This window comes from Aethalodelphis obliquidens, unplaced genomic scaffold (genome assembly GCF_003676395.1).
Source record: "Aethalodelphis obliquidens isolate GAN/ISIS:26980383/991018 unplaced genomic scaffold, ASM367639v1 scaffold5, whole genome shotgun sequence".
Classification (NCBI taxonomy): domain Eukaryota; kingdom Metazoa; phylum Chordata; class Mammalia; order Artiodactyla; family Delphinidae; genus Aethalodelphis; species Aethalodelphis obliquidens.
Window position 1 is genome coordinate 51,451,416 of NW_020837949.1, and position 16,912 is coordinate 51,468,327.

General features: G+C 37.5%; 1 protein-coding gene across 2 annotated transcripts in view; it reads right to left on the reverse strand.

The window, feature by feature from the left end:
* The window catches only part of STK31 (serine/threonine kinase 31), an 84,443-nt gene that overhangs the window by 18,022 nt on the left and 49,509 nt on the right, over nucleotides 1-16,912 (reverse strand). For both annotated transcript variants that reach the window (XM_027101326.1, XM_027101325.1), the window contains exon 21: nucleotides 15,418-15,540. In XM_027101326.1, the coding sequence (XP_026957127.1) occupies nucleotides 15,418-15,540 (123 nt within the window). The remainder of the gene's footprint in view (nucleotides 1-15,417; nucleotides 15,541-16,912) is intronic.

The following is a 16,912-nucleotide window of genomic DNA, read 5'->3' on the forward strand; positions in this document are numbered from 1 at the left end:
AGAAATAGACTAAAGATACAGTGAAGACAGAAGAATGGTAAAAGTGAGGTATTAGAACAGGAGAGAGAATGGGGTCAAGGTCACATGCAGATGGCTTACACTAGAGAAGGAGCACTTTAATTCTCTGAGATAGGAGTAGAAGACAGAAGACCAGGTAAAGAGGTGACCAGTTTGTAGACAGAAGCACTGAAATTTTATGGAAAGCACATATCTCAGTTTAAAAAAAAAAATTAAGAGGCAAGGTCTACTGAGAAGAACGGGTATAAGATTTAGGTAGGGGCTTGAGGAAAGCAGTAAAAGGTTTAAAGTAATCGTTGAGGGAAATATGAGAATGAACTGACTGTGGGCAGGTGAAAGGACTAAAAGAAAGCACTGAGGACCTAACAGAAGTAAGACTGATGTGGTGGTGACATTCTGCAAAAGCATTCAGTTCCCAAGGTGTTCAAGGGGTCCCATTCCATACCAGTCTCCCCTCTTAAAATAAAATCTAAATATAACATAACCAACAAACCTAAGAAGACTCTGAAAAGTGGAAATAAGAAGCTAAAGAGGAAAGAAGAAAGTGAAGTGGCTAGGAACCTTGGGATTTAAGAAATGACACAAGGGTGAATTCCCTGGGTTTTATTTCTGACTCTCCTATATCCCACAATGGATGCTAGAGAAGCTTGCAACCCAGAAATGGCAAGAGTCACAGACCAAAAGAGCCCCAAGAAAAGCCTGCTCCATCTAGCTAAAGGACTGTGAATAGGGTAGTCTAGCAGAACAGAAAACCTTTTTGGTAACAGCCTCTACTCCAGCCAAACACCAAAGGAAAAACTGTCAGCGGGGCTGTGGGTACGAGTGGGGAGCTGAACTCCCACCCGTACTCATCAGCGAGAAGGCAGAACAAGGTTGTATGTGATGGCACTAGTTGGCAATCTACTCCAAGGGGTACTGTCAGTGGGACCCAGTGGAGAGCTATCTTCTACTACCACTCAACAGCAACAAAGTGGAAAAAGCAGTGTGAGGCAGTGTTAGCCAGCACTCTATTTTTCCCTCTCCACTCCCCAGGTGACAGGAGGACCCAGCGGGAAAGGAAACTTATACCCTCACCAGGTAGCAACAGGTACACGGAGATGGAATAAGGCAGTGGTGAAGCAGTAACAGTTTAACACTCTGCTCCTCCTGCTCCCTGCACTCTGTTAACAGAGAGATGAATTTCCACTCCCAACCATCAGGAACGAGAAGAGGCAAAGTAGTACAAATCAGCATTCCACTTTTGCTGAGGTGGTGTCAGCAGAGCTCAATGGGGAGCTGAAGATCTAAAGTCATCTGAAACTGTACACTACACCTAAACAAGGTAACTGTCTGCAAAAAAGGAAGATTAAATAGGATGCAGAGTCTCAGAACATAATACCCCAAATGTTCAGGCTACAATCAAAAATCACATGTCAAGTTTAAAACCAACAAAATCTTAAATGACAAAAAGACAATCAACAGAAGACATCAAGAGGACACAGATGCAAGGATTATCTGACAAGGATTTTAAAGGAGCCATCATAACAATGCTTAGAGATCAATTAGAAACATGCATGAAAGAAAAAAAAAGTAGAAAGCCTCAGCAAAGAAGACAGAAGATATAGAGAAAACCAAACAGAAATTTTAGAAATGAAAAACAACAACAGAACAACAGAAATAACTCACTGGATTGGCTCAACATTGGTAGAATGAATATGACAGAGGAAAGCACTGATGAAACTGAAGATAGAAAAACAGAAAATATCTGGATTGAACAACAGAAAGAAAATGAACACAGCCTCAGGAACCTGTGGGACAATAACGAAAGATCCAAAATTTGTATCATCAGTCTCAGAAAAAAAGGAGAAAGAGTATAGGATTAACAAAATAGTTATATGAATAACAGCTGAACCAAATTTCACAAATTTGCTAAAAAACACAAACTGAAGAAACTGAGCAAACCCCACAGAGAGTAAACCCAAAGAAATCCGTGCTAAGACACATCATAATCAAACTTCAGAAAACTAAAAACAAAGTCTTAAAAACAGGTGGAGAGAAACATCACATTACCTATAAGAGGAATAATGATTCAAATGACAGTGGAGTTCTCATGAGAAACCATGAAGGCCCAATGAAAGTGGCACAGCATTTTTGAAGCACTGAAAGAAAAGAACTATAAACCCAGAATTCTGTACGCAGCAAAAAACATCCTTCAGAAATGAAGGCGCAATTAAGATGCTCTCAGATGAAGGAAAACTAACGATTTGTCACCAGCAGACCTACCTTGAAAGAATGGCTAAAGTAAGTTCTTAAAATAGAAAGGAAATGATAAAAGAATAAATACTGAAACATCAGGAATGAAAAAAGAATTGAAAAGAGTAAAAATATGGGTAGATGTTATAGATGATCCTCATAAATAACACACTTTGAGAAGTGAACTCCAAGCTCTCTGCACTTGGATCCAATAAGAAAGGAATAGTGAGTCTGAGGTTCTTGGGTGGGTCTCAAAGGAGGTCCAGAAACACATGAAATTCCTGCACAGAGGAGGGCATTAGAGATGTTAGTGGCTCCATCCAGCCTGGAAGCCTTAATCCTCCTACATACAATTCGGTAATAATGAGATCCATTCCACTCAGTCTGCTTAATTATGATATTAGCATCACTTCCAGATTTTAGGGGGCTGCCACCCATTTTCCTTCTCTTGAGATTTCTCTTAATTGGAATATTTGTGAAAGGCACTCATCATAGGCCACATCAGCTGTATCTAAAGGAATGACAGATATGGAATATTACTTTTCCCCTTGTCTCTTAGTTGGGGATTAAACATCAAAACGAAGCATAATGTATAAAAAGTACACCTGACCTCTAAACAGAAGTGTTACTCACATCCATGTAAGGCTTTCTAAAAGGAGGACTTCTCACCAAAGAGCTCATAGAAGACAAGGTTAGAGATGCCTTAATAGGGCATTGTAAAGTATAAGAGACTTCATTGTAATCAGTGCAATGACACTTATTAGTAACTTATTTCCAAAGCCTGGGCCCCTTCAGCAATTGTTTATCATTGGCTTCAGTGAAGACTGCACCTTCAAGGCTTAATATGTGATGTGAATGCAGAAGGTGGTCTTGAACGCAGCCTCAAGACACTGAAATTCTGAGATGGGACGTTACTTAAGAAGTGATGTCCTTCTCTGACTTTCACATGCCTCACGTCTACACTTAGGATGATGATGTGCTCCCTCACATGGTTGTTTAGGAGGATGCAATGAGATGAAGTTCATAAAGCACTTATTAACTAAGTTCCAAACATGCACTATGTGTTCCCAGCAAGGGAGGATGTTATCACCATGTTATAAATACACATAATAATGTCCTTAAATTAATAAATATAATGTTTGGTCACACTCTGGAGAAAAATCAAATACATGTGTCTTTTATAAAAATTAGTCTCACAAAGAAATAAAACCTTAAAAAAATAGAATATTTTTAAAATCATATATAGCAGACCACAAAACATATCTAGAAACGAGGTTTGTCTAAACAGGCTAAAGAGATGAATAGGAGTCAAAGGGGATACAGGGTAGCCTAGATGTTATATGATGGAGTCCAACGCTAAAGAAGAAAGGAAGAGAAGCTAGGAGGTTGCTGATAGACTAGGGAGAAAGGGAAGACAGTGGACAAAACATATTGGAGATTTAAGAGCAGTTATAGTAAAATGAGAGGGTAGGAAGTCCTGTCCAGATAAAAATATACTGGATTGGATTCTTTACTTTTGTAAAAGAAAAACTATAGGGAATCACAAAATCCTGGTTTCGGAAGGTAACTGAAACTGCATGAAGGTATGGGTCTCAAATTGTTAAGGAGGTCCAAAAAATGCAGACCTAAGAGAATGGCTAAAACAGAAAACAATGGCAATAGGAGGTATTAACAATCGTGAGAGTCTGAAACTCTCATACAGTGCTGGTTCTGAGAATGCAAAATGGTACAGCCACTCTGGAAAAGTTTGGCACCCCCTTATAAAGTTATATATACAATTACAGTCTACTCAATAATCGTCCTCCTATTTATTCTAGAGAAGTAAAACTATGTTCACACAAAAACCTACACACAAATGTTCCTAGCATCTTTATTTGTAATAGCCAAAAACTGGAAACCCAAATGTCCTTCAACAGATAAACAAAGTTGGTATATCCATATAATAGAGTACCACTCAGCCACAAAAATGGAATGAACTATTGATATACTAAACAACCTGGATGAATTTCAAAGGCATTATGCTGAGTGAAGAAGCTAGTCTCAAAAGGTTACATACTGTAAGATAACATTCTTAAAAAGACAAAGCTGTAGTGATATAGAAAAGATCAGCGGTTGCCAAGGGTTAAGGGTTAGGGAGAGGGTATGACTACAAAGGGACAGCACATAGGATTTTTTTTTTTTTTTAGAGTTAGGGAACTGTTCTGTATCCCAGCTGTGGTGATGGGTATACTAATCTATACATATGTTAAAATTCATAGGACTGAACACCAAAAACCAATCAACTGTACTACATGGTAATTTAAAAATGAAATTTTTAAAAGAACTCAGTCAACATTAAAGAAGAGCAGGAATTCAGCACAATAGTGACTTTACTCATAAAGCTCTTTACTACCAGTTAATGAAGAAAGGAAACTGGTGGAATAAAGACTGCTATTACCATACTTAAGTGATATTTTATGATAGCTCTCAGGAACATAAGAACATCTGAGACATTCACTTTCGTCCTGATGTAAAGAATAAAGAGATTACTAAAGCAATGACAAAAATGATGCCAGTACAATAATTTCTATGGCTATGATGGTTCTATGAAACCACACAAATTTAAATACATATGCCAGCATAAGGCTAAAACTTGTGAATAATTAATTGTTGAATGGGATTCCCACTGATCACCACTTGGGTAGGTATAAATACTCTTTTTATAACAGTTTTATTGAGGTATAGTTGATATACAATAAACTACATGTATTTAAAGTATATAATTATCAATATTTTGATATATGTATCCTGCTACAAAATCATCACCACAATCAATCTGGTGAACATGGTGATCATGCCAAAAAAATTTCCTCATGCCCCTTTGTAATCTATCGCTCCCTTCCTCTCTGCCCTCAAACTCCAGAGCACTCCTTTCTATCACCATAGATAAGTTTGCATTTTTTAGAATTCTATATAAATAGAAACATAAAATATGTACTCTTTCTTTCCTTTGGCTTTTTTTAGCTTGGCCGAATTATTTTGAGATTCCTCCATATTACTGGGTGTAGAGACATAACCTGAGAGATACTGAGGATTCAGTTCCAGACCACTGCAATAAAGTGAATACTGAAATAAAGTGAGTCATGCAATTTTTTTTGGTTTCCTGTAACATAACAGTTATGTTTACACTATACTGTAATCTATTAAGTATGCAATAGCATTATGTCTAAAAAACAATGTAAGGGGGGGGGGCCTTCAAGATGGCAGAGGAATAAGACATGGAGATCACCTTCCTCCCCACAAATACATCAAAAATACATCTACATGTGGAACAATTCCTACAGAAAAACTACTGAATGCTGGCAGAAGACCTCCGGCTTCCCAATAGGCAAGAAAATCCTCACGTACCCGGAGAGGGCAAAAGAAAAAACAAAGACAAAAGAATAGGGACGGGACCTGCACTTCTGGGATGGAGCTGTGAAGGAGGAAAAGTTTCCACACACTAGGAAGCTCCTTCACTGGCAGAGACGGGAGGTGGGCAGGGGGGAAGCTTCAGAGCCACGGAGGAGAGCGCAGCAACGGGTGCAGAGGGCAAAGTGGAGAGATTCCCACACAGAGGATCGGTGCTGACCGGCACTCACCAGCCTGAGAGGCTAGTCTGCTCACCCGCTGGGGCAAGTGGGGGCTGGGAGTTGAGGCTCAGGCTTCGGAGGTCAGATCCCAAGGAGAGGACTGGGGTTGGCTGCGTGAAGACATCTTGAAGGGGACAACTGCACCACGGCTAGTGGGGAGGGAGTCTGGGAAAAAGTCTGGACCTTCCTAAGAGGCAAGAGACTATTATTTCGGGGTGTGCGAGGAGAGGGTATTCTTTCCCTGTCTGTCCACAGAAAGCAGAGCAAAACCTAAACGAGCTCCAGAGATGGGTGCGAGCCACGGCTATCACCTTGGACACCAGAGACGGGCATGAAACGCTAACTGCTGCTGCAGCCACCAAGAAGCCTGTGTGCGAGCACAGGTCACTATCCACACCCCCACCCCAGGAGCCTGTGCAGCCCACCACTGCCAGGGTCCCAAGATCCAGGGACAACTTCCCCGGGAGAACATACGGCGCGCCTCAGGCTGTTGCAACGTCACGCCAGCCTCTGCCACTGCGGGCTCGCCCTGCATTCCAATTACAACTACCGTACCCCTCCCTCTTCCCGACCTGAGTGAGCCAGACTGCCCTAATCAGCCGCTGTTTTAACCCTGTCCTGTCTGGGTGGGAACAGAGGCCTGAAGACAACCTACATACAGAGGCGGGGCCAAAACCAAAGCTGAACCCCAGGAGCTATGCAAACAAGAAGAGAAAGGGAAATTTCTCCGAGCAGCCTCAGGAGCAGCAGATTAAATCCCCAAAATCAACTTGAAGTACCCTGAATCTGTGGAATACCTGAATAGAAAACGACTCATCCCAAAAAGAGCTTGTGGACATTGGGAGCAACTGCAGACTTGGGGTTTGCTCTCTGCAACTGACTTCTTTCTGACTTTTATGTTTATCTTAGTATAGTTTCTAGTGCTTGTTATCATTGGTGGGTTTATTGAGTTGATTGCTCTCTTCTTTATCTTTTTTTATTATTACTACTTTATTATTCTAATAGTTTTTTAAAAAAATTTTTATTTTCATAATTTTTTTAACTTTCATTATTTACTGGGTTTTTTTCTTTCTTTTTTTCTCCTTTTTCTTCTGAGCTGTGTGGATGAGAGGGTCTTGGTGCTCCGGCCTGGTGCCAGGCCTGAGCCTCTGAGGTGGGAGAGCCAAGCTCAGGACACTGGACCACCAGAGACCTCCCAGCCCCACATAATATCAATTGGCTAGAGCTCTCCCAGAGATCTGTGCCTCATCGCTAAGACCCAGCTCCACCCAACAGCCAGCAAACTCGAGTGCTGGATGCCCCATGCCAAAAAACTATCAAGACAAGAACATAACTGCACCCATTAGCAGACAGGCTGCCTAAAATCATACTAAGTTCACAGACACTCCAAAGCACACCACCGCACACGGTTCTGCCCACCAGAAAGACAAGATCCATCCCCACCCACCAAAACACAGGCACCAGTCCCCTCCACCAAGAAGTCTACACAATCCACTGAACCAACCTTACCCACTGGAGGCAGACACCAAAAACAACGGGAACAATGAACCTGCAGCCTGCAGGAGACCCCAAACACAGTAAGTTCAACAAAATGAGAAGACAGAGAAATATGCAGCAGATGGAAGGAACAAGGTAAAAACCAACCAGACCAAACAAATGAAGAGGAAATAGGCAGTCTACCTGAAAAAGAATTCAGAGTAATGACAGTAAAGATGATCCGAAATCTTGGAAACAGAATGGAGAAAATGCAAGAAACATTTAACAAAGAACTAAAAGAACAAAAGAGCAACAAAACAATGATGAACAACACAAGAAATGAAATTAAAAATTCTCTAGAAGGAATCAATAGCAGAATAACTGAGGCAGAAGAACAGATAAGTGACCTGGAAGATAAAATAGTGGAAATAACTACCACACGGCAGTATAAAGAAAAAAGAATGGAAAGAATTGAGGACAGTGTCAGAGACCACTGGGACAACATTAAACGCACAAACATTCGAATTATAGGGGTCCCAAAAGAAGAAGAGAAAAAGAAAGGGTCTGAGAAAATATTTGAAGAGAGGATACTTGAAAACTTCCCTAACATGGGAAAGGAAATAGTCAATCAAGTCCAGGAAGTGCAGAGAGTCCCATACAGGATAAATTCAAGGAGTAACATGCCAACACACATAGTAATCAAACTATCAAAAATTACAAAGAGAAAATATTAAAAGCAGCAAGGGAAAAGAAACAAATAACTACAATGGAATGCCCCATAAGGTTAACAGCTGATCTTTCAGCAGAAACTCTGCAAGCCAGAAGGGAGTGGCAGGACATATTTAAAGTGATAAAAGGGACAAACCTACAACCAAGATTACTCTACCCAGCACGGATCTCATTCACATTAGACAGAGAAATTAAAACCTTTACAGGCAGCAAAAGTTAAGAGAATTCAGCACCACCAAACCAGCTTTACAACAAATGCTAAAGGAACTTCTCTAGGCAGGAAACACAAGAGGAGGAAAAGACCTACAAAAACAAACCCCAAATAATTAAGAAAATGGTAATAGGAACATACATATCGATAATTACCTTACACGTAAATGGATTAAATGCTCCAAGCAAAAGACACAGACTGGATGAATGGACACAGAAACAAGACCCATATATATACTGTTAACAAGAGACCCACTTCAGACCTAGGGACCCACAGACTGAAAGTGAGGGGATGGAAAAAGATTATTCCACGCAAATGGGTATCAAAAGAAAGCTGGAGTAGCAATTCTCATATCAGACAAAATAGACTTTAAAACAAAGACTATTACAAGAGACAAAGAAGGACACTACACAATGATCGAGGAATCAATCCAAGAAGAAGATATAACAATCGTAAATATTTATGCACCCAAAATAGGAGCACTTCAATACATAAGGCAAATGCTAACAGCCATAAAAGGGGAAATCAACAGCAAGACAATCATAGTACGGGGCTTTAACACCACACTTTCACCAATGGACAGAGCATCCAAAAAGAAAATAAATAAGGAAACACAAGCTTTAAATGACACATTAAACAAGATGGACTTAATTGATATTTATAGGACAATCCATCCAAAAACAACAGAATACACATTTTTCTCAAGTGCTCATGGAACACTCTCCAGGATAGATCACACCTTAGGTCACAAAGCAAGCCTTGGTAAATTTAAGAAAACTGAAATCGTATCAACTATCTTTTCTGACCACAACGCTATGAGACCAGATATCAATTACAGGAAAAAACTGTAAAAAATACAAACGCATGGAGGCTAAATATGCTACTAAATAACTAAGAGATCACTGAAGAAGTCAGAGGAAATCAAAAAAATACCTAGAAACAAATGACAATGAAAACACGACGACCCAAAACCTATGAGATGCAGCAACAGTTCTAAGAGGGAAGTTTATAGCAATACAATCCTACCTCAGGAAACAAGAAACATCTCAAATAAACAACCTCACCACACCTAAAGCAATTAGAGAAAAAACAAAAAAAAAAACCCCAAAGTTAGCAGAAGAAAGAAATCATAAAGGGCAGATCAGAAATAAATGAAAAAGAAATGAAGGAAACAATAGCAAAGATCAATAGAACTAAAAGCTGGTTCTTTCAGAGGATAAACAAAATTGATAAACCATTAGGCAGACTCATCAAGAAAAAAAGGGAGAAGACTCAAATCGACAGAATTAGAAATGAAAAAGGCAGAAATACAAAGGGACACTGCAGAAATACAAAGGATCAGGAGAGATTACTACAAGCAACTATATATGCCAGTAAAACAGACAACCTGAAAGAAATGGACAAATTCTTAGAAAAGCACAACCTTCTGAGACTGAACCAGGAAGAAATAGAAAACATAAAAAGACCAATTACAAGCCCTGAAATTGAAACTGTGATTAAAAATCATCCAACAAGCAAAAGCCCAGGACCAGATGGCTTCACAGGCAAATTCTATCAAACATTTAGCAAAGAGCTAACACCTATCCTTCTAAAACTCTTCCAAAATATAGCAGAGGGAGGAACACTCCCAAACTCATTCTACGAGGTCACCAACACCCTGATACCAAAACCAGACAAAGATGTCACAAAAAAGGAAAACTACAGGCCAATATCACCGATGAACACAGATGCAAAAATCCTCAACAAAATACTAGCAAACAGAATCCAACAGCACATTAAAAGGATCATACACCATGATCAAGTGAGTTTTACGCCAGGAATGCAAGGATTCTTCAATATACAGAAATCAATCAATGTGACACACCGTATTAAAAAACTGAAGGATAAAAATCATATGATAATCTCAACAGATGCAGAAAAAACTTTCAACAAAATTCAACACCCATTTATGATAAAAACTCTCCAGAAAGTAGGCATAGAGGGACCCTACGTCAATATAATAAAGGCCATATAAGACAAACCCACAGCCAACATCGTTCTCAATGGTGAAAAACTGAAACCATTTCCTCTAAGATCAGGAATAAGACAAGGTTGCCCACTCTCACCACTATTATTCAACATAGTTTTGGAAGCTTTAGCCACAGCAATCAGAGACAAAAAAGAAATAAAAGGAATCCAAATCTAAAAGAAGTAAAACTGTCATTGTCTGCAGATGACACGATACTATACATAGAGAACCCTAAAGATGCTACCAGAAAACTGCTAGAGCTAATCAATGAATTTGGTAAAGTAGCAGGATACGAAATTAATGCACAGAAATCTCTTGCACTCCTATACACTAATGATAAAAAATGTGAAAAAGAAATTAAGGAAACACTCCCATTTACCACCGCAACAAAAAGAATAAAATATCTAGGAATAAACCTACGTAAGGAGACAAAGACCTGTATGCAGAAAACTATAAGACAGTGGTGAAAGAAATTAAAGATGATACCAACAGATGGAGAGATATGCCCTGTTCTTGGATTGGAAGAATCAACATTGTGAAAATGACTCTACTACCCAAAGCAATCTACAGATTCAATGCAACCCTATCAAATTACCAATGGCATTTTTCACAGAACTAGAACAAAAAATTTCACAATTTGTATGGAAACACAAAAGACCCCGAATAGGCAAAGCAATCATGAGAAAGAAAAATGGAGCTGGAGGAATCAGGCTCCCTGACCTCACACTATACTACAAAGCTACAGTAATCAAGACAGTATGGTACTGGCACAAAAACAGAAATGTAGATCAACGGAACAGGATAGAAAGCCCAGAGATAAATCCATATGGTCACCTTATCTTTGATAAAGGAGGCAAGAATATACAATGGAGAAAAGACAGCCTCTTCAATAAGTGGTGCTAGAAAACTGGACAGCTACATGTAAAAGAATGAAATTACAACACTTCCTAACACCATACACAAAAATAAACTCAAAATGGATTAAAGACCTAAATGGAAGGCCAGACACCATCAAACTCTTAGAGGAAAACATAGGCAGAACACTCTATGACATAAATCACAGCAAGATCCTTTTTGACCCACCTCCAAGAGTAATGGAAATAAAAATAAACAAATGGGACCTAATGAAACTTAAAAGCTTTTGAACAGCAAAGGAAACGGAAACCATAAACAAGACAAAAAGACAAACCTCAGAATGGGAGAAAATATTTGCAAATGAAGCAAACTGACAAAAGATTAATCTCCAAAAATATACAAGCAGCTCATGCAGCTCAATATCAAAAAAACAAACAACCCAATCCAAAAATGGGCAGAAGACCTAAATAGACATTTCTCCTAAGAAGATATACAGATTGCCAATAAACACATGAAAGGATGCTCAACATCACTAATCATTAGAGAAATGCAAATCAAAACTACAATGAGATATCATCTCACACTGGTCAGAATGGCCATCATCAAAAAAATCTACAAACAATAAATGCTAGAGAAGGTGTGGAGAAAAGGTAACCGTCTTGCACTGTTGGTGGGAATGTAAATTGGTACAGCCACTATGGAGAACAGTACGGAGGTTCCTTAAAAAACTAAAAACAGAACTACCATATGACCCAGCAATCCCACTACTGGGCACATACCCTGAGAAAACCATAATTCAAAGAGTCATGTCCCACAATGTTCATTGCAGCACTATTTACAATAGCCAGGACATGGAAGCAATCTAAGTGTCCATTAACAGATGAATAGATAAAGAAGATGGTACACATATATACAATGGAATATTACTCAGCCATAAAAAAATCGAAATTGAGTTATTTGTAGTGAGGTGGATGGATCCAGAGTCTGTCATACAGAGCGAAGTCAGAAAGAGAAAAACAAATACCATATGCTAACACATATATATATATGGAATCAAAAAAAAATGGTTCTGAAAACCTAGGGGCAGGACAGGAATAAAGACACAGACACAGAGAATGGCCTTGAGGACACGGGGAGGGGGAAGGGTAAGCTGGGACAAAGTGAGAGAGTAGCATTGACATATACACTACCAAATGTAAAATAGCTAGTGGGAAGCAGCTGCATAGCACAGGGAGATCAGCTTTGTGCTTTGTGACCACCTAGAAGGGTGGGATAGGGAGGGGGGGAGGGAGATGCAACAGGCAGGGTATATGGGGATATATGTATACATATAGCTGATTCACTGTGTTATACAGCAGAAACTTTACAACACTGTAAAGCAATTAATACTCCAATAAAGATGTTAAAAAAATAAAAGAATAAGAAACAATGTACATCCCCTAATTTAAGAATATATTTTATTGTTAAAAAACGTTAACCATCATCTGACATGCAGGGTTGCCACAAATCTTCAATATATAAAAAAACACAATATATGTGAAGTGCAATAAAGTGAAGCTCAATAAAACAAGGCATGCCTGTATTAATAGTCATTCCTTTTTATTGCTGAGTAATATTCCAATGAATATATAGCAGACTGTTTTTCCATTCATCTGTTTATGGACATTTGGGTTGTTCCCATTTTTTGGCTCTTACAAATAAAATGTCTTTGAATATTTTTGTACAAGTCTTTGTGTGGACATATGCTTTTATTTCTCTTGGCTAAATATCTAGGAGTAAAACAGCTGGGTCATATAATAGGTATATGTTTAACCTTTTAACAACTGCCAAGTTGTTTTCCAAAGTGGTTGTTACATTTACATTCCCCTCAGCAATATATGAGAGTTCTAGTTGCTATACATCTTAGCCAACACTTGATGTGGTTAGTATTTTTAATTTTAGACATTATAGTGGGCGTGTGGTAGTATCTCCTTTTGGTTTTAATTTGTATTTCCCCAATGACTAATGATATTGAGAGCATGTTTTCACATGCTTATTTACCATCTGGACATTTTATTTGGTAAGTGCCTATTTAAATATTTTGTCCATTTTTGAGTTGTCTTCTTATTATTCAGTTGTAAGAGTTCACTGTAAGCTGTATAGAAGTCTTCTGTCAGATATATGTTTTGCAAATATTTCCTCCAAGTTTGTGTATGACTTGCCTTTCATTTTTGTAACAGTGTCTTGTGAAGAGCACAATTTTAAATTTTGATGAAATCCAAATTATTTTCTTTTATACTTGATGTTTTTTGTGTCCTATTACAAAAAATCTTTGCCAAACTCAGTAAGATTTTCTCCTGTATTTTATTCTTGAGTTTTAGAGACTTAGGTTTTACATTTTGGTCTAATATACATTTAGAGTTAATTTTTATACATTGTGCAATGAATGAGTCAAAGTTTATTTTTTATGTACAGATACCCAATTGTTATCCATTTGTTGAAGACTATCTTTTCCCTCATAGAACTGTCCTGGCACCTTGGTCAAAAATCAACTGACCATATTTTAGTGGGTGTTATTTCTACTGTCTCTATTCTGTTCCATTGATCCATGTCTAACTTTACATCAATATCACACTGTCTTGATTTACGGTAATTTTATTAAGTCTTAAAATCAGTTAAAATCCTCCACTTGTATTCTTTTTCAAAATTGTTTTAGCTATCCCAGATCCCATGTATTTTCATATAAACTACAGAATCTGATCGTCAATTACTGTCAAAAAAAAAAAAAAGTAAGCCTAGAAGGAGTTTTGTTGAAATTGTATCAAAACTATGACCAATTTGAGAAGAACTCACATCCATACAACACTGATTCTTCCAGTCCATGAACATGGCGCATCTCTCCATTTATTTACACCTTCTTTAGTTCCTCTCAACAATACTTTTGTAGTTTTCAGTATAAAGATCTTGCAAATCTTTTGTCAATTTAGCTCTAAAAGCTCCATATTTTTTATACTTCTGTAAATGACTGTTTAATTTCAATTTCCTAGTATAAAGAAACCCAATTAATTATTATACTGACTTTGTATCCTGCAACCTTGCTAAATTTGTTGGTTTTAGTAGCATTAATGTATATAACATTCATAAAGATTTTCTACATAATTAATCATGTCACCTGCAAATAAAGATGGCTTTACTTCTTCATTTTCAAACTGTATGCTTTTTGTTTTGTTGCCTTATTTGAGTAACTAGAACCAGGATTAGCAAACTACAGCCTGTATGCCAAATCCATCCCACTACTTGTTTTCATGCAGCATGCAAGCCAAGAATGGTTTTCACATTTTTAAATGTTTAAAAGAAAATCAAAGAATACTATTTCATGACACATGAAAATTATATGAAATTCAAATTTCAATATCCATAAATAAAGTTTTATTGGAACAGAGGCACTCACTCATTTATGTACTGTCTATAGCTGCTTTCAGGCTAAAGCAGCAGAAACCATATGTCCCACAAAGCCTGAACTATTTACCATCTGGCCGCTTATGGAAAATTTTGCTGACCCGTGAGCTAGAACCTCCAGTACAATGTTTAAACAGAAGAAGTGAGAACAGACATCCTTCCCTGTTAACACTTAACCCCTCATATTTCACAGGAAGAATGGGTTTAAACCATGGATTAGAAATAGTTATTTGGTTTACACTCAAAGCAGGAACTTTTACTCAAGGCTTATTTAATATCATTTAATATTTATTTTCCATATATGCATGAATTACTTCCAGATTAATATAGGACAAAACCATCCTCACTGTTAATCTTGACTTCAATAAAACTAAGACAGTAGCATGCTATGTAAAACATATTATCAAGCCAATTTTTAGAAAGTACACAACAGATGATAAGAAGTACAGCTGACTCCTGAACAACATGGAGGTTAGAGGTGCCGAAGCTTGGCACAGTTGAAAACCCGCATAGAATTTATGGTTGGCCCTCCATATCCCTGGTTCCTCTGTACGTGCGCAACCATGGATGGAGTGGTACTATAGTATATACTTCTGAAAATGAAACCGCTTAAGTGGACCCAGGCAGTTCAAATCCATGTTGTTCAAAGATCAACTGTAGAGCAACAGTTTATGACAACCTTTTAAAAACAAGTGGGAAGAAATTTTTTTCTACTAAAAATCTACCACTATTTTTTATTCAGAGTAATATACTGAGGAAAGCCACTTCAAACCATCACTTTCTATACTGAAATATATATAAATAAATGACTTATCTGTTTCAATAAAAAAATAACATACCCACAATAAAAGGCAGCCATAAGCATATAAGTCAGAACTTGGAGAAGCAGGTTTTCCCATTTTCAATTCAGGTGATAGCAAACTCAAGTCACCAATCATCATGTTCACTGAGGCTCGCTGACTCTACAAAAACAGTAGGTTAAATATTTTAAAGGCAACACAGTTGAGGCAGCATTCTGTGAAGTAATCTGCATTTAATCAACACAAAAAATATTCATTTGAAATATTTTATTCTCTCTTGCTTTCAAATATTTTTACCTAATTTCCACTATTATAAATTGCTCTTAAAATCAGTCTCATGAAATTAACAGTGAGACTATGGTTACATTTCACATTGTAGACTCCAGCAGATTAAAAACTAAGAACTAGTGATTCTTTAAGAATTTGGTACTCTTTTGTAAAAAAAACACACTTCATAAGGGCTAGAGGCAGTGCTATTTTCTAATTCTGAAAATTCTAAATAACTTTTAAAAACCACAAGTCTACAAAGTACTTCCTTACTGACCATTTTCTAAGTACACCATTTCCAATGTGCCAAAGGATGATGAATGACAAGAACATGAACCCTGGATTCAGACAAACCTTGACTGCAATTCCCACTCTGCCATTTATTTGCTATGTGACCTTGGGCTTTAACCACTTTGAGCCTAAATTAATTAATTTGTAAAAAGGAAATTAATTTGTAACTACTTTACAGAGTTATTGTAAAGGTAAAGGTAATTAGTACAATAATTACCCAGTACATATCACTACCATCATTATCCTTGCTTCTCAGAGTGTGGTCCAAAGACCAGCAGCTAGAGTATCACCCAGGAGCTTGTTAGAAATACAAAATCTCCATCCCAGAAATGCTGAATAAAAATCTGCATTTTATGTACACCTGAAACATATAGTATCATATACTAGTTTTAACTCAATTTCTAAAAATTGCATTTTAACAAGATCCCCAGGAGATTCACATGCAGTATGATGTATGAAAAGCAATGTTCTTGACTACAGTCTGCTTTTCAAATTACCCTTCCTGATTAGTACTTCAATCTGAGAGTGGGTGAAAAATGCAGCAAAAGGTGAGTTTAATCAATATTTCAAAGTAAATAATTTTAAATAGAGATTAAAAACAATGTTTTGTTGGATAATAACAGCTGACAAATCAGTATAAAACAGGAAGAATTCTTTGGAGTCATATCTATAGTTGTGCAAATGGCATGTTCAAAAGGTAAACTAACCAGGATCCCTATGAATTGAGAACTTTTTAAAACTCACAGTTCAGTTATTTTTCTTAAGATGTTATCCTAATTTTCATTAAAATAAACATTTCAGCAAATCTACTATGTATAAATCCTCTATAATCCAGCATTTCATTATAGTTTTACATTTTTATTTTCTCTTCTTTTTGGGGTACCACATGAACACCACTGAAACTGTATACAGACAGGTGGCATTATCCTATAACTTGCAGACGACCAACAAATAAAGCATTATGGGGACTTCCCTG